Source organism: Balaenoptera physalus (assembly GCF_965194825.1).
Source record: "Balaenoptera physalus genome assembly, chromosome: 10".
In the NCBI taxonomy this organism is placed as follows: Eukaryota; Metazoa; Chordata; class Mammalia; order Artiodactyla; family Balaenopteridae; genus Balaenoptera; species Balaenoptera physalus.
The window spans coordinates 5,331,329-5,355,620 of record NC_138889.1 but is presented as its reverse complement, the minus strand read 5'-3'; the positions used below and the strand labels follow the sequence as shown (position 1 = coordinate 5,355,620).

The following is a 24,292-nucleotide window of genomic DNA, read 5'->3' as shown; positions in this document are numbered from 1 at the left end:
TGTCCTTTTTTTTTTTAAGATTAAAAGCAAGAGTTGAGTTCCCTTGGATTTAAATGAATCTTGGTAAAAATTACCTATAAGAGGACAAAAAATAATTCTTTCTCACTTTTTCCTGCTTCCAACATGTATAGAAGCAACTTAGCCCCTTGTAGTAATTGGTCCTTTTACATCTTTCTATCAAATCAGGTTCTGAAGAATTAAAGACATGAATTAGACGAGAGAAAACACATTACCCATATATGAGAACAATACAACACCACCATCATTTCTCCTTAATTGGGACTTATTCCCTATACTTTTAGATAACTTAAACAAAGGAATATGGCCTCTGAACTCTCTTTGCCATACATACCCAGTGAAGAAGAGTTATGGATGGGAGCTAAGTAGTGAGTCACATCAAACCACTCCTGCAAGACATTTTCCTTCATTATTTTTGGAGTCTCTTTTGCCATTAAGTTCCACCTTAAAGCAACTTCTCTAATTGTCTGTGTAAAGTGAGAAAATTACCAAGACTCCCAACACTAACAGAACTATGATTAAATCCTAGTCTCCTTTTGCTTTGGTAATTTAAAAAAAAAAAAGAGAGACACACAATATTTTTACTAGATATTTAGACTTGTTCATTCACTAGCATGTAACAATATTATCACTTGAAGTCCAAATGAAATCATGAATATTCTGGAATTTATCCTCACCCCATTTTGCTCCAGAATATAATACAGGGGAGGAGGTCAGTGCTTAATACAGAAGTATATTAGAGCCAAAACATGGAAGCGACCTAAATGTCTATTGACAGAGGAATGGATAAAGGAGGTGTGGTACATATATACAATGGAATATTACTCAGCCATTAAAAAGAATGAAATAACACCATTTGCAGCAACATGGATGGATCTAGAGGTTGTCATACTGAGTCAAGTAAGTCAGACAGAGAAAGAGAAATCATTTATATGCAGAATCTTAAAAAAAAAAAAAAGATACAAATGAACTTATTTACAAAACAGAAACAGACTCACAGACTTAGAGAACGAACTTATGGTTACCAGGGGGAAGGGTGGCGCAGGGAGGGATAGATTGGGAGTTTGGGATTGACAAGTACACACTGCTATATTTAAAAATGGATAACCTGGGCTTCCCTGGTGCCCCAGTGGTTAAGAATCCGCCTGCCAATGCAGGGTACACGGGTTTGATCCCTGGTCCGGGAAGATCCCACATGCCACGGAGCAACTAAGCCCGTGCGCCACAACTACTGAGCCTGCGCTCTAGAGCCTGTGAGCCACAACTACTGAGCCTGCGTGCCACAACTACTGAGCCCACGTGCCTAGAGCCCGTGCTCCGCAACAAGAGGAGCCACCACAGTGAGAAGCCCACACACTGCGAACGAAGAATAGCCCCCGCTCGCTGCAACTAGAGAAAGCCTGCGTGCAGCAACGAAGACCCAACACAGCCAAAAATAAAATAAATAAATAAATAATAAAAAATAAATAAAATAAAATGGATAACCAACAAGGACCTACTGTATAGCACAGAGAACTCTGCTCAATATTATGTAACAACCTAAATGGGAAAAGAATTTGAAAAAGAATAGATACATGTATATATATAACTGAGTCACTTTGCTGTACACCTGAAACTAACACAACATTGTTAACCAACTATACTCCAATATATAATAAAAAGTTAAAAAAAAACAGTATGTTATATACCAACTTTCTCTTTGTTTCCTTCCAAAATGCACCACCTTAGTAGCACAAGACAGGAAACCAAAGTGATGGGGAGAAAATGTTTCCAAGCCAGGAAATGGGAGTATGTCTTCTACATGCGCCATATATTTTATGAGTAGTGGGTATTGACAAGGATTAAGAAAAACTTTTTAAAGATTATAACCAGATCTGGGTGTTTATTACTTGTAATACAACTTAAATGTTTAAATGCCAATGTCTTATTTGGACAATTAAGGGTCATAGTAATCTTTTGCTTATGAAAAGTAGGTTGACTGAAGAAATATCATGCTCAATTAAGAAGATGCTGCAAAGAAGGGATGGAAATGCAGATGACAGGCTGTCTCAGTCTTCCAAAACTCGAAGTTTCTTTTACCTAGAAGAGGAAGTGTTCAGGCATCGCGGTAGCAGACACTCACCTGGATAAAATCTGGGAACCGTTTCTTACAAGTTGGGCAGGTGAAGTAGCCATCACTGATATGAATGGCCACGTGATCTTTCAACAAATCAAGGCGGTCAAAGGATTCTGGGCAAAAAATGCAAGAGTAAGTCTTCTGGTCCGAGTGGAGCTTCATGTGGCTCTCCAAGGACGCACTGCTGATGAAGCCCTTGTTACAGAGGTCACAGGTCAACGGGCAGCTCCCCTCCCGCCCATGGAAGCGCAAGTGTTGGTCCAGTTTGTCCTTTTCACGGAAGGCCTTCCCACACTGCAAACATTTAAAAGGCCGGAAGGACTTCCGAATAAACAGATGCTGAAGAGCTGCATTCTGAAAGACACACACAAATGAGATTATTTAGTGAGTTAAGTGTGTAAGCAGCTCGCACATTTATAGGAAAAGAGGACAATCTCTGCAATCACAGACTTTCTACAGAAATTAAACTCTAGGACACACAGTTGAAAGATTTTTCTGGTAAAGACATTAAAAATGAAGCCATCCCCAAAGAAGTTCATCTTGAAAAGACAAACTTTTGTGTGCTGTTTTACGTCTATGTGTGTGGGTTTTCTTTTGAAAGGATCTAAGTAACGTTCAAAAAATAGAGGACTTATATTGGGTTGGCCAAAAAGTTCATTTGGGTTTTTCCATAAGATGTTACAGGAAAAACCCAAATAAACTTTTTGGCCAACTCAATAGAGTAAAACAAACCCCAGGTTCAAGTAGAATAAAAATTGAAGATTTGGAAGAAATGACTTGGGTTGAGTCACACATGCATGATGACGTTGGAGTGAGTCAGCCAAACGTTACTTGTTGAAGTCCTTGAGAAAAAGAACTTGAAGCTTGATTCAAATGCTTAGCAAAAATAAAGATAATAAAAAGAACTGAAGCGCAGTAAGTACCAAGGGCTGGGGGAAGGAGGCAGCGGATATGGGGTTCCTTTCGCGGGTGATGAAAATGTCCTGGAATTAGTGGTGATGGTTGTGCAACTTTGGGACTATTCTAAAAACCACTACAAAAAAAGTGAATTTTATGGTAAGTGAATTATATCTCAATTTATGAAAAAGAACTGAAAGAGAACGAAGATACAGATTTACATGAACGTGTTTGCAGCTGAGACAAGCTATGTGAGCACACGTTCTAAATGGAATATGTGCCTTAATCCCTTCCTACTCAGGAAATGCACAGGACAGCTTCTCAGTGTAGCTGGTTAGTTCCATTGGTTAGAATGCCTTGCTAATTGGGTTAAGCTTATTGCTTTGTTCCCTGTCTAGACCAGTCAATTTCGCTCTTTTTTGTTTTTCAGTCACAGATTGCACTTCTAATGCTGATTAGCCATCTTGTAAATTCATGCAATTGTTATAGGGAATCCCAGTGAGGGAAGATGGTTACTTAGTGCAAATTCATCACCACCACTGAGAAAACAACTCATGTTCTACTGAGAGCAAACCAACACAATCATCTTTCACACAGAGAATACAGAATCAATATTTTAGTTCTACTATAATGAAAACTCATTCATAAATTCCTCAAAACACCAGGGGGAAAGTTCTAGATAGCTATGAGGTGGGGGGAAAAAAATCCCTCAAAAAAATATATCTGGGGCTTCCCTGGTGGCGCAGTGGTTGAGAGTCTGCCTGCCAATGCAGGGAGCGCGGGTTCCAGCCCTGGTCTGGGAAGATCCCGTGTGCCGCGGAGCAGCTAGGCCCGTGAGCCACAACTGCTGAGCCTGTGCGTCTGGAGCCTGTTCTCCGCAACAGGAGAGGCCGCGATGGTGAGAGGCCCACGCACCGCGATGAGGAGTGGCCCCCACTTGCCGCAACTGGAGAGGGCCCTCGCACAGAAGCGAAGACCCAACACAGCCAAAAATAAATAAATAAATATTTCAAAAATATATATATATATATCTGTGAATGGGTATGCTTATGTAACTATAAGAGACTAGTAATTAAAGAATTAATGGAGGTCTTAATGCGTTATTTGTGCAATGAAAGAAGTACAATGAACAATGCTTAAACCCTTAATTTCAGATTATTCACAAGCAGCAACTCCTGAAGTAACTTTAATGTGAAATAATCATTTAGGGAAAAAGCAAAATAATTATTGTTGACTTAGTGAAAATTCTGAACATAGTTCCTATGTAGCAGAGAACATCTTTCTCAGGGCTTCTCTAATAGGGTTGGGAGAGAGATTTTACCTACTCATTTATCTTGAGTAAATATTTTGCAATTCCATCATCTTCCCAGGTTGACTGGGGTTGCATCATATTTTATTCTCCTTTCTATCTAGATCTCTTAAAAAATAGCTGAGCTCATAGGAAGTGTCAATAAAAGTTTGCAAATTAATGAAATGTATTTAATATGAAAATCAAAAAGAATTATTTCAAGATCTTTTCTGTACCACCTGAAGAGATCATAAACAACAGACCTTTTTCAAATCAGCCACAGAGCTTTCTTTCACTTCATTGTACGGTTTAGCGGTCACCTAATCTTTCTACCTTATCTGGACAGATACTTATTTCACATACAAGCTCTCACGATTCTGGCTACTTTCCAAGCTTTACGGAAATATTGCAAAAGAACAGATGCTATCCTGAGGTTCAGAGATTCAAGACTTACAGTGCTCGGGGAATGTAAGCATCATTTCCTTTACCCAAGTTCAGTGACGTTTCCAAGGGCAGACATAACGCACAACAACTGATCTTGGTCCCACGGAGATTCCACTTCCCCTTGGGCACCAAATCTGGATGGTGGTTTTGTTTCGGTCCGTTATGCTAATAAGTCTCCTGTCATCTCTGTTTAGTGTGAGTGCCCTCAGACCCTTGATCTAAACCCAGCAGCCGCCAGGCTCCACTTTCTTAGCTCTATCGACAAACCTTGTTCTTACTGTCTTTTTGATTTCCATGGAACACTGAACTAAGTACTCAAGAACTAGATTGTTTCTCTGATCGAATGATCCTAATGTAACCCTCTCATTACAAGGTAGTGGAAGTGCTGAAACTGTCCGCCCCCCCACCCCCAACCCACTTGCAGGCCATTTCAACCCTATGGTATCTTCTGCAGTTCAGAGCTGCAATTGGTACACATTTTCTAGAAGCAATCATGAGAAAGGGCGGAAGCAGCACAGATGGGTCGCGGAGCTGCCGTTGGCCAACCACTCTGTACCGGATGGAACATAAGCTCCTCGAAAGGTGACAAAACGGTATCGTTGCTAAAACCTGTGACAAGGGATTCAACTCACACTGAGATGAATTCTGAGTCAACAGAGTCTTTGCAGACAAAACCATAAAATGTTTCTGAAGTCTGATGTTAATAGCTAAAGGAACCTAAATTGACTAATTTTCATATTATTTTGATCCTAACACTGAAAGGAAATCAATCATGTTTGTTGGCTTTTTTTTTTTTTTAAACAACTTTTCTCTGGCCTGTTTTCTGCCCAGTTTTCAAAACCTCTAATGGGCTAGCTTTGCCCGGTATGTGCTACTCTCCACTACCCTCCAGGTGGTACCTGTGCTCAGGTCCGGCCAGCAACCACACCAAACAGTTCCTGGGTGTCGGCCTTTGATGCTATGGCTGCCGTCCTCTGAAACCATCTCCCTTCTTCCTGTCTCTCTTTCAAGGACCAGATTAACTCTCACTTCATCTACGAATTATTCCCCAACTCCAGCTTTCTTTGGCCTTTCACTCTTCCAACTTCTGATAGCAATTATAGGCTCTACCTTTACGTGTAGCACTTAACTGTGACCCACCTTACATTAGCATTGCCTCCCTAATTAGACTGGAAGATCCCAGAGGACAGGACACCAGTGAAAATTCTACTGCGTACCTAGGCGGTGCTGAACATACAGTCAGAACTCGGTGCCACTGCAGAAGTCATTCAGTTGTTTCAGAGCTGGAAGGGACCTTGGAGATCACTTAGTCCTACCCTTCATTTTGTGAATGAGCAAACTGCAGCCCACTCACTTACTATTTGAAAATAAATTATCATTATTCATTAACTAATTTGCATGGACTGTAGCAACCAAACTGTCGTTTCCACCAGGATTTAGTAAGTACAGGTTGCAAAGAACAGCAGGTCAGGCAAACACTTAAATAACATTCTGTTATGTGAGTGAAACACAGGAAACAAACGTACCTGCAGCTCCAACTGAGCAGGCAGCATTAGAGGAGAGAAAAATAGTTACATTACCAATGGGGTTGGAAGGCTTCCCTTCAGTTGGTCATTACCAACCTGGATAGAAAAGATGAAAAAATACATAGCCCCTGCTTTTTAGAATGTGTGAGAGGAAAAAAAAAAAAAATCGCTCACCTAAGACTGACCTCCAAAAGCCACATACACATGGCTTTTGCTTTGACACAAGGAACCTTGTTCCAAAACCAGTAACCCAGCTCATTCCAGAACACAAGTACGATCATGGCTACACTATGCTTACACATCCACACCTCACGAAACACGTGGGCTTTAGTTTTTTCCTTCAAAAAATTAAATCTACAAAGCATTTCTATGGACCTAGTGAAAAATCAGAATGGCCAAAGCAGAAAAGATAGTAATTGCCCAAGAAAGAGTGAAATGCAGATTGGGAATCATGTGGCATGACAGATGGAAGGTATGCATAGCCTTTTGCCTTTCTGGTCTATATTTATGTAGGTTTACATATTCTTTTGAAAGAATATACATGGAGCCATAAGTTTTATAAGTTTCCATTTCAGGACCCTTATAAAGTCTATTTAGCCTGATTGCTCAGAGTTCTTCCACAGTGTCATACAGAACAAACATTTAAATGTATTTTTAAATGAAGGCACGGACTAGACTATTGTTCAAGGTCCCTTCTAGCCTATAGGCAAATAAGACCAAAAGAAACATAAGCTAAAATGATCGTCCACCTAGAAACTGTAAAGCCTGGGAAGTTATACAAAAAGTCTCTTTCATCCACATAAAGGATTAAGAAAAGTCTTTAAACGTCCTGCTACCACAAACACGGGTTTAAGTCATTGTTTTCTGGATGTCAATTGTCCGCACAGACACTGATCTCACAAAACCACGGTGCTCTCCACATGCATCCCCCGCAGGTCCTAACGCACACTCAACGCTGTGAAATAGGGATAAAACACACCCAGCCAGACAGCCGTGGAGGCCCTGCAGCCGCATGGCCTGAAGTCAAGTCGCGGGTCACGCGGGTGAGACAGTGCCCTACCGCCGAACCTGGAGCTTAGCTCCGAGCTGTCCCCGTGTGTGGGCTGCACCTGCCAGATCAACTTGGACTCAGGTCCCTGTGCACTGACGCGTCCTGGCATTTGCCAGTCTCCCCTTGGAAACCGTTGATAAACAAATTCGAAACCCCAAACTGACTTGAGAGCTATGATTAGGCACAGATTAGCCCGGCTTCAATGTAAGTAACTATTACAACTCAGTGTACTTATCTCTCCATTTCCAACCTGTGAGTTTAGGGATCCAGAGAGTTATCCTACTCTAACTACGCTAGTCCGGCTGCTGCCAAGAGCCAGGCTTCTGAGTCGCTGCTCAATCGATGGAATCTAGGACCGGCCATGCCAGCCTGCCCCGGGACCCAGAGACCCAGAGAAACAGTTCATACTTTCTTCCAAAACAAGGGGCTTGAGCCTGTGATAGGCTGGAGGCCAGCAAGCCTTAGAAGTGCTGGTGAACGGCCGGGCACCTTCGCGGCTGGCCGCCTGGAGAGAGGTCAGCGCCCGCGGGGCGGAGGGCTGGGAGAGGGCGGGGTGGAGGGCTGGGAGAGGGCGGGGCGGAGGGCTGGGAGAGGGCGGGGCGGAGGGCTGGGAGAGGGCGGGGCGGGCATCCCGCTTACCCGGATGCGCTTGGCCCTGCGCATGTCGTCGGCCGTCAGGGTGCTCTGCGCGGGCAGCGCGCTCTCCTCGTGCTGGGGCTGCAGGTGCAGCTCGTGCGTTTCCGTCTCGTGCTCCAGAGAAGACTGGGCTTCCGGCGGCAGCTGAGCGACTGCGAGCGCGGGCTGCTCCGGCTGGTCCAGGCCATTCAGAGTTGCAGGTTCAGCCTCATCGAACTGCTCCTTGGTGGGAAAGTGCAGCAAGTCCTGAAATTGCAATCACCAGCCATTATTTCCCTACCTAGATAGACATCAGTGCTAGGATTTAGAATTGCTGCTTTATTTTTTAAATGACTAGCGTCGTTATGCTCAGAAAAGAATATTTTCCTTCTGAGAAAATTAATTAGGTAACCATCCACAGGATGTAAAAACCGTGAGACATTTCCAGATCATTTTGTGAGTAAAAGACTATGACAGGACTCTTCTTGAATATCATCATTTTAATTGTTTAAACTAATTAAACAGAGTCCCCCAGTAATGTCTCTGGACAATTTCAAACCTATAGGGCAGCAGAGTTGGGTTTCTGTTGTAAGTAACGTTTGAAAAAACGTTCTTTTTAGTCTTTCTCTAGTCAGACTTTAATAAACAGGCAGCACAGCACTGACAGGCAGGAATGTCACCCTCTGAAAGGCGTTTGTATTTGAGTCCAGTAACGCTTCTCGTAAGTTCTCTAATCAAGCATCCAAGAAGAGCTCTTGCTTTCCCATCCCCCATACCTGTGTCCCATCATCACACTTTTCCCCATTTTCACTGGTTATTTCCAAGCGGATAAATTTGGGAGGGCGTCCCGGCCGTCGACCTGGGCCAAACCGCCTCTTGCCTCGCCCCCTTCCTCTGCCTCTTGTTCTGGGGACAAGACATTGGGTTATAGATAGTCCTGGTTACACAATACTGCACAACAAATATTTCCCTGAATGATACGGGTTCACCCCAAATCTTGATTTCCTCTCACTTTATTTCTTTTCCAGATTCTTTTTTTCTAATGGAAGCAATCACTTTGCTAATACACGCTTTCCAAATTTCTCATCTTTGTCATCTATACAGCTCAAAGAGATGTCTTAAATTATTCAGAATAAAAGGAGCTTTAAAAAGTCAAAGCACTGACACCATTTTGCTACCGAAAATTCTGAAAGCTCGCACACATCTCTGCGATCCTGTGAGAAACGCAGACAGGACACAACACGCCTCGTGTGTGTCCTGGAGACAAGATTCCAGTCTTCCCCTTGCTCACCTCATGTTCCTTCCATGGAATGTGGCTATAGAGTCAAAGGAACGCCCTTGTCTTACTATACTCTTCTGGAAGGTCAGAACAAATTTCTAATTCACCGGTTCCATAGCGCATCCAGTAAACACCATTCTTTATTATGGGAAATTCTGAACCTCGGCAAATGTGGAGAATACAAGGAGCCCAGTGTACCCGCTACCTCATTTCAATACTTATCAACTCATGGCCAGTTTTATCCCATCTACAGCCTCACCACTTCTCCCACACACATACCCATTAGGCTATTTTGAAATAAATCCCAGACATCATTTCATCTGTAAATATTTCAATATGTATCTCTAAAACATAAGGACATATATATGTATATATAATACACATATCTCCACAACAACTTTATTGCACCTAAAAAATAAGTGATAGTTGCTCAACATTTATTAAATCTAGCCAAAGTTCAAATTTGCCTAATTGTCTTAAATTTCTTTTAACAGCTGGCTAACAAACATTTTTATCTACAATGTGTCATGCATGGAGCTTGACACTAAAGACAGTAAGTTATATGCAACAGTTTTTACCCTCAGATGTCCAGTAGAGGCAGCAGGCATATAAACCAAACCTCACAATAGAATATAAAAAGTGCTATAGGGACTTCCCTGGTGGCGCAGTGGTTGAGAATCTGCCTGCCAATGCAGGGGACACGGGTTCGAGCCCTGGTCTGGGAAGATCCCACGTGCCGCAGAGCAACTAGGCCCGTGAGCCACAACTACTGAGCCTGTGCGTCTGGAGCCTGTGCTCCGCAACAAGAGAGGCCGCGATAATGAGAGGCCCGCGCACCGCCATGAGGAGTGGCCCCGCTTGCCGCAACTAGAGAAAGCCCTCGCACAGAAACGAAGACCCAACGCAGCCAAAAATAAATAAATTAGTAAATAAAATAAAATTTTTAAAAAGTGCTATAACAGAGCCATGGTCGGAGTTTTCGGGATACACAGGAGCGAGCAACGGAACTCCTGCTGTGTCCTCCACGCACCCCAGACGTTTGCTCCCGTGGTCACACCCTCAGCCTTGTCATCCTTGGTAGGTGCAGAACCCCACTGCCCTGATGCCATGCCTCGCCTGCTGCTACACCGTGTCCTGACTTTCCAGCTCACCCCCTCAGGCGCCTGGACTCAGCGATCCTTCCCCCTCACCACCAGCTCCACTCCAGTCCTGTCCCCTGTCTGCAGTCCTGCGTCCTCTTCATGTTTCCTCTCCGTTCTTCCGCTCATAAGCTCCAAGGTCCTTCACGGGAGTCACTCCCTTGCACATGCTCTTCCCTCCCCACTGCTGCTTCATCACTCTCGCTGCGTTGCACGCGCTTGGTGAAACCGACTCCCTGCCGGCTCTGCACCGGCACCCTCACAGTAAAAGACGCTTGGCGACGACACAGCCGTGACTCACGTGAGCCCTCACTCACGCTGCAGGCAATCACACCGGACTTCCCTGGAATATTTACTCTCCCACTTCCCTAAATGCCATTTCACACCATCTCCTCTCTTTTCAAATCCCATAAAAGCTGGCAACCCTACATCTGTCCCACTGGGACTACTCTTCCCGGAACCACTCTCATTTTTCATCTGAACTGTTGAAATAGCTTCTAATAGACTCCCTGCCTTCACTCTTACTGCAATACAAGCTACGGTGATGTTTTTATTTTTATCAACAGTGATGTTTAGAAATGTAACTGACATCACAATATTCCTTGATCAGCAGACTCTAAAGACTTCTTATCACACATAGAATTAAATTCAAATTTCCTACCACTACCCATCAGGCCTATGTGATCCAGCTGCTGCCTACCCCATCCTGTGGAATTCTCCTTCACCTACCTTTCTTATATAGTGGGAATTAAACATAGGATTGGGCTTCCCTGGTGGCGCAGTGGTTGAGAGTCTGCCTGCCAATGCAGGGGACGCGGGTTCGAGCCCTGGTCTGGAAAGATCCCACATGCCGCGGAGCAACTGGGCCCGTGAGCCACAGCTACTGGGCCTGCGTGTCTGGAGCCTGTGCTCCGCAACAAGAGAGGCTGCGATAGTGAGAGGCCCACGCACCGCGATGAAGAGTGGCCCCCACTTGCCGCAACTAGAGAAAGCTCTTGCACAGAAACGAAGACCCAACACAGCTCAAAATAAATAAATAAATAAATAATAAAAATAAAAGGAATTCCTTAAAAAAAATAAAAATAAAAATAAAATAAACATAGGACTTAGTCTGATGAAGGAATCCTACTACTGAAAAGAGTTTGAAAATCAGAAGAATTCCTATTTCAGAATCTCTAGTTAGGGGAGATTTTACTAAGGTGAAAAGATGTCCTATTGCTGGGTATTGGTTATGCCGGAAAAGACACAAGTAGTAATGAGGACCAGGGGAAAAAAGCAAATGACGGATAAGAAATGTCCTTCAGCAGCCTACCTGGTTACCTGTCTACACACAAGCGCGCGTGTGCGCGCACACACACAGACTCATAAATTCACAGATGATACAGAAACGACCCTGGAACTTTAAAAACTAAGTTTTTGAAATCTTCCCCCTTATTATTGTACCTGCTAAACACATCCAGTTTCTCATCATGCGAGTTGAGATGCTGTTGCAGCTGCTCTGAGCTTACAAATCGGCGGTTACATTCGTAGCAGGGCCAATTCTTCTCTTGCTCTCGAAGAACTGCAGTCGTGGGAGAGAAACCACGGAGGCTGGGGATCAGCAGGCACCAGTAAAACTCAGATGCCCCGGACCCACACCATTCCCACCTCAGCATAGCCCGGCGTTCATAAATACCCAGTGTCTGCTGTTCTGCTATAAAACCAAAGGCTAAAGTTTGACAGAGAATAATTTTTAGGATCTTGTTTTCTGCTATATTTGCATAAGACATCAAAGGAACGAACACCCTTGTGCTACCCTCTCCCACCCCGCAATACATACACACACACACACACACACACACACACACACACACGACCTTACCACACTGGAAAGCCAAGGAGTGCTACAATGGAAATCTGTATGCAGATAACCCAGTGATTCAGATCCAAGTTTCATAATCAGATGGTATATTGTATCACAAATAATTTGAAAATCAATGCCCAATGTAATCACTTTAGCAAAACGTTCAGAAGTACCCATTAAAGCTGATTATGTGTATACCCCATGACCCAGGAATCCACTCCTAGTTGTGCATGCAACAGAAATACGCACATATGTTCACTAAAAGACATGCAAGAATGTGCACAGTGGCACCCTCATATCTTTGTTTCTATGGCATTTTTTCTAGTAAATTCTCTTTAATTTTCAAAAATATTTTGTCTAATTCCACATTAAAAATATCCAACCAATAAAGCAAAAAAAACAAAACAACAAAAAAAGAAAGAAAGGAGTCATCTTAGTTCTCTTAGTTTTTAGCCAGAAACTGGAAACGACCCTGCTGTATAATGAAGAATTTTGCTGGCATTTGTCCCCCCGGTCCCTGGGAAATAGCCTCTAAATCTTTGGAATCTCCAAGTAACAGGCACGTCTTTGTTATTCCTGGTGATCTGTGTCCATACCTGAGTTTATGCTCATGAGATGGCTCAGGATGGGGCTGGCTGTGTCAGGAAGACCAACCCTCTGACTACAGGGTTGGGGCTTTGAGCCAGGTGGTATCAGCCAGGGAGGGGAGCAGGGGCTGGAGAGCAAGTTCAATCACAGGCCAAGGAGCCAATCAATCACACCTATGTGAGGATGCCTTGATACAAACTCTGGACACAGGTGCTCAGGTGAGCCTTCTAAGCTGGTAATCATACGTCAGTGCTCCAGGGTCGTGACACGGCCTAAGGACGTGGGAGTTTCACATTTGGGGTCCTCCCAAAATTTGCCCTAAGTGTCTCTTCATTTGGCTGGTTCCGACCTGCATCCTTTATAATACAATGGTACTCATAAGTACAGCGCTTTTCTGAGTCCCATGAATTGTTCTAGGGAATTATCAGACATAAGGGGGTTAGCAGGAACTCCCTAAATTGTAGCTAGTTGGTCAGAAGTGCAGGGGGCGTGGGACCCCCAGGGCTTGAGGCTGCTGTCTGAAGTCGGGAAAGTCTTGTGGAGGACCCTGCCCTTGACCTGCAGAATGTGACCTAACTCCAGCTAGTCAATGTGACGATTGCATTATGCAGGCCACATTTCAACAGTAGAAATAGACCAATGAATTGTGGTACATTCAAACAATAGAAACCCAAATGGCAATGAGAATAAACGAATTACAATAATACACAACAGTATGGAAGAATCTCACAAACAAAAGATTCCCAGACACCAGAAGTGTACATATCACATAATTCCATTTATAAAAAGTTCAGTAACAAGCACATCATCATATCTGTGGTGTTGAAGTCGGGAGATTAGTTACACTTGGGAGTGAGGAGGAATTACAAGGCTCAGGGGAGTCCTGGGGCCACGGCCACGCTCTGTGTCTTGATCTGGGTGCAGGTTGCCCAGGTGTCCCCACGTTGTGAAAATTCACTGGGCCATTACTTAGGATTTGCGCACTTTTCTGTATGTAGGTTGTACTTCAGTGACATTACTTTGAAAACAAAGTCAATGCCTACCTTGCCGTGTTCAGAGATGATTACATCTCGATAGGGATCGTCCTCTGATCTAGGTCCTAATTTAGTATTTGGAGGTTTTCATTATATTAAATACTATTTTTCAGCACCCATGAAAGAAATGTAAATATGTCATTGTCATTTGACCCTAGAATTAGACAGGGATGTGCGGCTCTAAAGAACCTATTAGAATATCTTAAATACAGAGAGATAGAAAAATTAGACGTTGCATAAAGATGTAAGTAATATATACAATTTAGAATCAATATATGAAATACAAAAAAATGAAAAAGTCCAAGCACCTTTCCTTTCTTCCTCGGAAATGTCATGAATCTTCCGGTTCACAAACTCGGCATAGGAAGCAGCATACCACACCTGCAAGAGCCAAGTACAACATCAAGGACTAAGGGCATCACCGGATGTGCTTCCCGTGCTTCAATTCCTCCTCCTGCTCACAGGAAACAATTCAGGATTTTCTACAGCCCACGGAAAACAAACAAACAAACAAAAGAAGCCGAACTGTGAGGTGACCCCGTTAGCGCAGACGGTCAGTCAGGAAGTTCGTCTGCCAAGACACACTGTGTGTTTTCTTTTTCCTTTGTAAAAACCTGTGGGACTTCCCTGGCAGTCCAGTGGTTAGGACTCCACGCCTCCACTGCAGGGGGCACGGGTTCGATCCCTGGTCGGGGCACTGAGATCCCACATGCCGCGCGGTGAGGCCAAAAAAATCAATAAATAAAATTTAAAAAATAAAAAGATAGAAAACTGGTTTTGTTATTAGACAACTTCACGAGAGATAACATCAATAGTCTCTTGATCTGCATGAAGCAGAGCCTCTTCCAATTCTTTTATCTATATTTAAACACAGGTTTCTCCACAGCTGTGACCATGGTGGCTCCACCCCGACACTGCTGGGTCACCAGAGCTGCCCCACCTTCCCGAGCCTCTTCCTCCGTCCTAGCCGCGGGCTGTTTCTGCTCAGTCTCCCTGCCTGGCTCTCCTTCCCCTCCTGCACCCCTGAACAGTGCTGTTCCTCGAAGCGTAGTTCAAGTCCAGGGCCTTCTGATTTCTCCCTGAGGCGATCGCATCCATTGCAGCCAACTCTGTGCTAATGACTCCCCAGCCACTGCCTCTACCCCAGACCCTCCCCTCCTGCCCTCTACCTACATTCTACTGCCTGCCTGACGGCGCTTGTCCAGAACTGACTTCCAGATGCTCCCCTCCTCGCCCCCCACCCCTGCCTACCTTTCCCATCTCAATAAATACCCCACCTTCCACACAGTTGCTCAGACTTGAAATCTAAAAGCTAACCCTTTTTTAAATATATTTATTTATTTGGCTGCACTGGGTCTTAGTTGCGGCAGGTGGGATCTTTAGTTGTGGCATGCAAACTCTTAGTTGTGGCATGTGGGATCTAGTTCACTGACCAGGGATCGAACCTGGGCCCCCTGCATTGGGAGCGCGGAGCCTTAGCCCCTGGACCACCGTATTTCTGTTTTCTTCTGTCATGCCTCAGTAAGAACTCTCGGCCGCTCAGATGTCCTCCGTCTGCTCCGTCCACCTAGACGCATGCCAAGATGAGCTCTTGCCTGGTTTTCTAACGAGCCTCTGCTTTTCCACTCTTGCTCCCTGCATTCCAGTTCCCACACAGGAGCCCGCGTGGTCTTCTGGAAACACAGTCTGATTTCATCACTCACTCCCCTGCTTAATGGCCTGCAACAGCTGCTTGGTTCTCAGTAAACCTCAAGTGCTTGATGCTGGTCTGCAAAGGGCTCCCACCACTCTCCTCTACCCACCTTCAGTTCCTCCAGCATGTAGAGTTCCTGCCCTTGCTGTTCCACCACCAGGAATGTTGGGTTCTTCACTGTCACCTCCTCAGCAAGGCCTGCCCTCTCCCGTCACACCTAAATTGGGGCCTTTCCTGTTACCTGCTCCTTTCACACCTTTTGTGTCCTTCACAGCACTTCCCACTATTTGATATTATTTGCTTATTTACACCTTTCTGCCCACCTCCCCTCTAGAGGACAAGTTCCTTGAACGCAGGGCACCAGTCTGTCTTCTCCTAGTGTCTGGAACATAGTACAAGCTCCATGTGTTGGTCACTAAATGAATTCATCATATACAATTGTTGTGGAACATTATTTTAACCATATGGAAATAATCACACTGAGAGACTTCATTTTCAACTGTGGAATAATATTCTACAGAGTCTGTATTCTATACTTTACTTGACCATGACCCTGTGGTTGGACTTTTAGGTAGTTTATCATTCTGCTGTTATAAATTCTACCTTGTTCATCAATTCCAAGAGGTATGTTTCTCATATTCTCTGATTCAGAAATCAGAGTGTGCCTCCCAATCCATGGCATTCTGTGGTCACTGCCCTGACGTAGCTGTGACCACCTGCATTTGCTCCTGCACAAACCTGGCCGAGATCTTTCTATTCTCACCTCATTCCGGTATGTGTCCCACTGGCACTCCGTGAGGTGCTACACTTGCCAAGCAATGCAAATGAAGGCCAAAAAAAATTGCCATCTCCCTCAGAATAAACAAAAGAAATTTCAAAGCAATGCAAGGCTGGTGTGATCATACCGGAGGAACTCTCATTAAGGTATCAAACATCGAGTGATCAGAAACTTCCCACTGACTTGATCAAAAAACTCTCAACTTCCAAGGACATGTGTTTCAATTGAGGAAAAAGACACATATGGGTTCAGTCAATGGGAAAGCACAGCATCAAAACTTACAGAAAAGCTATCAGTGGCTTGGAAAAATATCCCAGAGGTGACAGCGGAGCACTTATTCTAAAAACACTGCATCATCATCAACACCTTGATGGCACGGAAGATGACAGATATACAAAAGCACAACATCCATGATAAAGTAAAACAATGATCCAGTTAAAGAAAAAAAGAAGTCAGACTGCACAGAAAGCAGTTTATACCTTAACCAATTTATTTTGCTTATAGTGTGCCTTTTTAAATATGCATAAGTGTGATGTGATTTCAAAATTATGTCTAAATAAGTCCAAAATAGCTCCTGCAATAAATATAAAATAACTACTTCTGTTGATTAAAATAAGCACTGTAGCATAGCTCAGCTGGCAGTGTATTTTTTTTCTTAATGGTGTGTAAAATAATGGTGCATCTTAATGTCTGAGTCAGTAAAAAAATTACAAAATTCTAATGTATCTAGCTCTATCTTTGTTTATAATTATTTCCTCAGACTTATTTTCAAGGACTGGGTTTACTCAGCCAAGAACATTTTTGCTGCCTACTGTCAGAAATATTCTATAAAATATTGCAATTCTGAAACAAACATCCCTATTTTTTAAACCCTCACATTCCTTGTATTATATCTGTTTATTTTTGCTAGTTTAAATTAACAAAAATATTAACTCATACTTGCTTTAAGGGTTTTTAAATTATCAACATTTAAAAATATTTTTTAACATTTCTTTACTATTTGAGTCCTCCCCAAATAAAGTCTATTCCCAATACTTATTTATTGTCCATCTGGATGCAGTGAGGTTAGAGGCACACAACTTTCTCTCAGTTTGTATACTCAAACCTTTTAACATGTATTACAAATATTTCTCCCATTCTGTTGCTTTCTTTTTATCTGTTGTTTTGGTTGTTCATTATATTGAACTATTATATTCTTATTTAATTGTATCTGTCTGCCTTCTACTGCATTAAAAGAGAAAATAATCTCCCCTCCACAGTTAGAAAGTATTCATTCAGTGTCAAGAATTTATTGGAATACAGGTGTGAGATGTGAATCTCCTTCTACACATTTTCTTTGGAGGTTATGGACTATCTACTTGACGGTTTCAAAGACGCAGGGTTTGTACAGCTTTTAAACAAAGTCTAGGTCTTTGTTCCCCCCAAAGAAGTATCTATTTCTCACTTTACCACACTGAGACACAGTGCTATTCAGTGTTCATGTACCAAAGCAATCATTTCTAACATATTTTTCATTTATAACTTTAATATTTTGACCCCCTCTTTTTACCATGTTCCTAACATAGCTTTAAAAACGGGGGGGTGGGGGAGGGTGGAGGGGATTTTCCCTTAGAATCATAGCAGAATTTTCATTAATCATCAAGAGTTAATATTTAGACAAATTCCTACAGAGCGTTATCCCCAAAAAATATATTCCTAAAATCAGACGTCAGTGCATAGAATTCTTTGGGTAAAATGAGTCTTCAGATAAAGGAATCTTGCCCATACATCTGAATTCCATTTTACAAGATCTCCTGTTTCCCAACTAACTCTTCCTTAGAATGTGTAAATGATGTGAAGTAAGCCCATCTTTAATCACACAGACCTGTCTGTGCCCCCAAAACAACTACTTCCTCACCCCTGGGCCTAATACCTTCATGAATGCCTGTGATAGAGCTCAAAAGTCATATACTTTTCATTCTGTTTTATTGGTGGGATTATTAGACGTGTACAGTACACAGCAAGTGCTCAGTAAGTAAGTGAATTCCAAGAAGAGGACCATTTTTTAAAGAATCCCTCTTCAAAGGGAAAAAAAACATAGGGAAAGCATGAAGCAATTGCAATTCCTAGCGAAGGCGCCACTGACCCAGCACCGTACCTTAAGCTCTTGCTTGGGCTCCACGTTCTTGATCGTTGTGTAGTACACGTGGTGGCCGTACTGATAAGCCACCAGGTTCTGCTCCAGGTGATTCTGGGCCGGGCGTACAAACATCATCCAGTTACAGAGGGTCTCGTCAGACAACTCAAACCACAGGTCTTCATGCAAATCCCTGTCTTTTCTGTCACCTTTATCCAGAGAAACCTGCAACCAGGGTGAAAGTAAAAAGACACACATACACGAAACCTCTAATATGATAGATATTCATGGAATGATATACAAGATATTGTTCCTGAAATTAACCAGACATGTTGATTCTCCCCTTTGTATCCAGAAAGATACTGGAATTGTGTCTTGCCGAATGGAACAGGAAAAAGATACTTTCTGAAGACTCACCTACAGGAGGATTACTCAGCAAAATCTAAAAGTTAGCACCCTGAGTGTACAGCTTCGGTTGATATTTCACCATTAACTAACACATCAAAAAATGCTACTAATAAGCCAGAAAAATGCAAGCAAAATACTCTCCAGTTCGTTACAAGTTACTTCCTTTGGGGATTCAACTGCATTTCATTTATAATGTGTAGCCTGGTGATAGGTATTTCTCTTTACAAAGTTACATTCTTTCTAGGACACCTTGAGCACTCACCAAGAAAATCTCCCCATGACAGCTGCTGATTTCTCAAAAACACACCACCAAAATTCTCCCTCCCCACTGCCCTTTCTTGGTTCTACAGAGTGGCTCTCCAAGAAGCAGACTGCAGAGGGGTTGGATAGAAGCAAAAGCATCAAAAGTGAAGAACAGACATCAGTGTAAATATACCGTAACACACCGTGAACTATTCTTCAACAAAAGATTCAACAGGATAGACCTGTTTCAAAAACTGAAAAGAGGTTTTCCTAAAAACATCATGGCCACTTAACAGATAACATGAGTCGACGTAATTCTCTCTGTGTTCCAGTCAAAGTTAATTTGAAAAAAAAAGCTGTCGTGGGCTTCCCTGGTGGCGCAGTGGTTGAGAATCTGCCTGCCAATGCAGGGGACACGGGTTCGAGCCCTGGTCTGGGAGGATCCCACATGCTGCGGAGCAGCTGGGCCCGTGAGCCACAATTGCTGAGCCTGCGCGTCTGCAGCCTGTGCTCCACAACAAGAGAGGCCGCGATAGTGAGAGGCCCGCTCACTGCGATGAAGAGTGGCCCCCACTTGCCACAGCTGGAGAAAGCCCTTGCACAGAAACGAAGACCCAACACAGCCATAAATAAATAAATAAATAAAATTTAAAAAAAAAAAAGCTGTCGAGTCCCTTTTATGGGATGAACTGTGTCCCCCCAAAATTCGTATGTTGAAGCCCTAGCCCCCCAGTAGCTCAGAATGTAACTGCATTCGGAGACAGGGCTTTGAAAAAGTGGGTCCCAATCCCATCTGACTGGTGTCTTCATAGGAAGGGGAGATCAGGACACACAGAGAAGCTCCAGAGGCACCTTGCAGACAGGGACAGCCCTGTGCAAAGGCAGCCGCAGGGCGGCCACCTGCAAGCCAAGGAGCGCAGCCTCACAGGGGGTCAGCCTTGCCTGCACCTTGGCCTTGGACTTCCAGCCTCCAGGACTGTGAGAAAACAAACATCAGTTCTTTAAGCTCCCCCGGTCTGTTGTGTTTGATTCTGGCAGCCCTCCCAGACTAATCCAGCCCCTGAGAACTACACCTCTCAGAATTATTCACATAAGACTTCGGGGACTGAAACTGTACCCTCTGTGTCATTGGTGAGAGAGAAAACGTCTCCATTTGAAACAAGTCAAGCATAGAAAGAAAAATACTAGCGGACTGCTATGAGACTGCATTAAGAGGCTTGGTGGGAACATGCGTGCCCCTTAAATATCATCGGAACGAGACGGGACTCTGGTGAAGCACAAAGTACCTTGAGGTGGATGTAACGGTCCTTCAGTTCCGACTCCCTGACCAGCGGCCCCTCCACGGGGCCGAACTGGGTGCGCTTGGGGATACGCCTTTTGGAGAACACACCGCCCAGGAACCTGTCGATGTACAGCACCAGGGGGAGGCTGGCCCGCGCCCGAGTCAGCACCGGCCGGTTGGGGATCGGATGCAGGGGACCGTGCTTCGGGCACACGGAAGAGTGTGCGTTATTACACTCCTCGCACCCTGCACGAGAAGGAAATCCTCAACGTGACAGTCTCAGGGAAAAAGTTCCAACCTGAAAAATCCCCAAAGCTAAATTTCCCAGCCCAAACTCAATGAGCTCCTACAACCGCAATACCCATTCCATTGGAATACATCACTCCTCAGAGACCACTAAAACCCTGTACTTTTCTTCTAAAATCAGGCAGAATTAGCTTGCGGCCTGCCGGAAATAATTTGCAGGCCGTGATTTATTCTTCTATTGGATATTCATTCAAATAGTGGCATTAAACTTACAAATCAATTATAACATGTCTGAAAAGAGAAAAGAAGAGCTTATTAGGCTAAATGTTGCAAAATCTGATGAGAATTTTATAATATGTAAATTAGGTGAATTTTACAGTATGTAAATTATATCACAATAAAGCTGTTTTTTAAAAACCTGACAATAATGTTTAATCAGTTTCCTCAAAGGGAGTTAATAGAAGCCTTATTGTCTGGGCATGTCTAAATCAACAGAAAAAGCGCTGTTGAGTTTGAGATTTCCATGTGTACTGTGTGAAGATAATGCTGAAATGAATGAATTTAGCATCCCATCCTTCATTCACCTGGATGACACAACTAGCCCAGCCCTGATATGTACTTTCAGCTCATTCTGCAAGTGATCGGTTGGCACTCAGCATCCACGTTCAGCCCCTTTCCCAGTGTCACCCATCTGTCAGCTCACCGCCAGAATGAGATAGGCACAGCCACAAAACAGAGAAAAGTGACCGGGCCACACAGAGAGCACACTCGTGGCCCTAAACAAATCTAATTAACCAGTTATAGTTTACCCAACTCCGGCTGTGTGATGACCTGACTTAGAAAATGGGTATTTTCAATTTCCACAGTTCTCCAATAATGGAGAGCTACCTTGTATTAATTTTTACAAGATAAAGTGACCTTGTGTGTATTTGACTAAGGAGTTGCCTTGAAAACTTATGAATTCAAAGAAAAGCAAAATGAGGAAGCCCTTCTTTGGGCGTGGAGATGAACACTGGCCCCATGCAAACAGGCCTACCACCACTACACGGAAGGCCCAGGGGAAACACGGTGAGCCCTCAAAGCCCTACAGAGTCTCGTAACTCACAAGAGGAGATAAGGACTTTGCCATCTAGGCACGAAGTTGATGGGCAGCGGCAATGGCTTGGTGGGTGGAAGCAGGACCCGCCCCCCCAAGCAGGCAGGACGGACAGTGGTGTCGGCTGACCGTGGGCACCTGCAGCCAGCAGACACCCGAGTTTGAACCCTGACTCTTGAACAACTGAGCACGACCTTGGGAAAGCTGCCGACCTCACAAGACTGTGGAGAACGTTAGTCGAGTTAGAAGATGCAGCGCTCTGGTGCCTGGGGTGTCTTTTTATAACAGGCGTCTTTTAATAACAGGCATTTTTTAAGGTTGGTATGAAGAGAGGTGAAGCAGGAAAGGAACTTGTGGACTCAGAAATGGCCGGATCTGCCAGGACTGGACAACATCACGGTCTGGCAGCTGGAGCTCTGGGATGAGAGACTGAGGCTCGGTCCTGACCCAGCCCCGGCCCCCTGTGGCGCCGAGCAGGCTGCCCAGCTTCCTCCGGGCTTCAGTCCACTCGTCGGTACGCTCAGAACTCTAGGGACAGCCAGGGCCTCCTTCACAGGCCGCCTGAGGACGGAGCGGGGGGGACACCGAGATCGGGAGCATCGTCCGCCCCAGGAGCCCCTGCAGCGGCCAGCCCGCCCCGCGCCCGCACACGCTCCCGAGCGGCAGCGCCACTTACACAAGTCGTGTGGGTCGAAGGGCCGAGGGGGGTCAGGCTCCCAGTCGTCCAGGTCTGTGTCTTCGCCGTCTTCCTCGTCCTCCTCCTCAGAATCCTCCTCCTCCTCCTCGTCCTCCTCCTCCTTGGCCTCCAGCCTGGCCATGGGGTTCTGCAGGGTCGCCAAAGGGTCCGAGCCATCCACGCCCTCAATTGAAGGCAACACCTGGTTGTGCACCGGCAACGAGGCCTGGACAACGTTTAATCGTGACGTTAGTACGGCCTGTTTGGGGTTAGCTGGGACACACACGCAGAATACAAGGTTTTGGCGCGATACTCTTCTCACCAGCTCCCTTCAAGGCCCTGCAGAAATGACTTTTATTTCCATCTATGGGCTGTAATAAGGAATCTGTTTTCCTTTTTGCTGTTTCTGCCCAACATCTGGGCTCCGCTGGTGCCAGCAGGAGTTTCAGATCCCACAAGGCCCTGACCAGGTGCTGGGGGCTCTCGTGCTGATCCCACCCTTCACCTCAAGTCCCGCTTCCTTGCTCTCTCAGCCTTTCCAAACCTGCGTGAGGGGCCTGCCCTGTCTCCCCGGAGACTTCAAATATGAAAGTAACAAACCCTTCCAAACCCTCCTGGAGCATGTGTCGTATCATCAGCCTCAATTTGGTTTGGGGTGGGGACCCTCCTGCTTTTGCAGGTGGCCACACCATAATGCAGGTAAAGATCTGACCCGCCTTCAACCACGTGGCTTTAAAATTGAACACGTGGTGCAAGACGCAGTTGGTAAAATTCAGTGGGTACCAGCTCTCCTTTCACACACTTCAGAGAGGCCGAGGTTTGTAAGTAACAAGGAAAGAGATGCCTATTTTGTTCATCACGCTGAAATTAGTCTTTTGCAAATAAGACACGGTTTGGGTCATGGATTCGATTAATGCAACTTTACCAAATACACCGGAAGAAAATAATGGTACCTTAAAAGTCCTCACCTCCTAAATAAGCGGCCTCGGGTTATCTACCACTCAGATCCCTCTGATGCAAGCGCATTTCTCCTGCCCCGTTAGCACCATTACTCATACTCAAGCCATGCCCTCCCCCTGTTCAACAAGTAAGACAGGGGTTTTGAAGTGCCTACTCCCTTTTCTTTGTCTTTCCTCGCCTAGAATGCTCTTCCCTCGGCAACTGTCTAAACCCCGCCCTCGTCGCCCGCTTTCTCTGGGAACAGCGTCTGCTCTCTGCTCTGACCTTCTGCAGCCCCTGGAGTCACAGAATCCCACCCAGCGACACCGTCCAGCCTGGGCTTCACGTGTCCTCACGGTGCCCACCAGGCAGCCCGGATGGTTCTGGAACAGCTCAGGGATGTTCCCGTGGAGTCGAGACCTCCCCGACTTCCCTCTCGAGTTACACCGAGTAAGTGCCCCCCCCTGTGCCACATGAAGACAGTTCCTCCAGTACTTCAAGACCAAAACCTCTAATTCACTGACCCATCGCTCACAGCCCTGCTGTGTCCATCCACCCCTCAGCGGATCCCCGTCAGCTTGCACCAGCATTTACTGGAGACCGCCACGTCCTAGTGCTGCCCCATTTGGAAGTGGCAGGTCACTGGGTCCTCTTGTCCGCTCAGACAGCGCTACTGAACCCTTTTTCTCCTGCTCAGGACTTACATAGCTGATTTTTACTTAAATGGCCATGTATCTCTAGTAAATTTCATTTTATTGTCTTTTCTGTTCTTTCAGTCTGCCAAGATCTTTCAGAATCTTGGTTCTGACATGTCACACCTTAGCTGTTCCTCGTAGCTTTGTCTCCATTGCCAATTCGTGTGCATTTTCCTGTGAGCCCAGCTTGCCTCTCTAACTGTACCTCACGCAAGTAGACCACAGGCTTTGGAGTCAGACAGATTTGGATTAAGATTCTGGCAAGTTAACACACTTCTCGGA

The 24,292-nt window shown here is 44.8% G+C and overlaps 1 protein-coding gene across 3 annotated transcripts in view; it reads right to left on the bottom strand.

Annotated features, from left to right (window-relative positions):
* The window catches only part of PRDM10 (PR/SET domain 10), a 105,369-nt gene that overhangs the window by 19,218 nt on the left and 61,859 nt on the right, over positions 1-24,292 (bottom strand). For all 3 annotated transcript variants that reach the window (XM_082476196.1, XM_082476198.1, XM_082476197.1), the window contains 8 exons: positions 22,377-22,602; positions 20,363-20,604; positions 18,447-18,650; positions 14,147-14,219; positions 11,817-11,934; positions 8,732-8,861; positions 7,980-8,222; positions 2,141-2,488 (listed from right to left, as the gene is read on the bottom strand). In XM_082476196.1, coding sequence (XP_082332322.1) covers positions 2,141-2,488; positions 7,980-8,222; positions 8,732-8,861; positions 11,817-11,934; positions 14,147-14,219; positions 18,447-18,650; positions 20,363-20,604; positions 22,377-22,602 — 1,584 coding nt within the window. The remainder of the gene's footprint in view (positions 1-2,140; positions 2,489-7,979; positions 8,223-8,731; positions 8,862-11,816; positions 11,935-14,146; positions 14,220-18,446; positions 18,651-20,362; positions 20,605-22,376; positions 22,603-24,292) is intronic.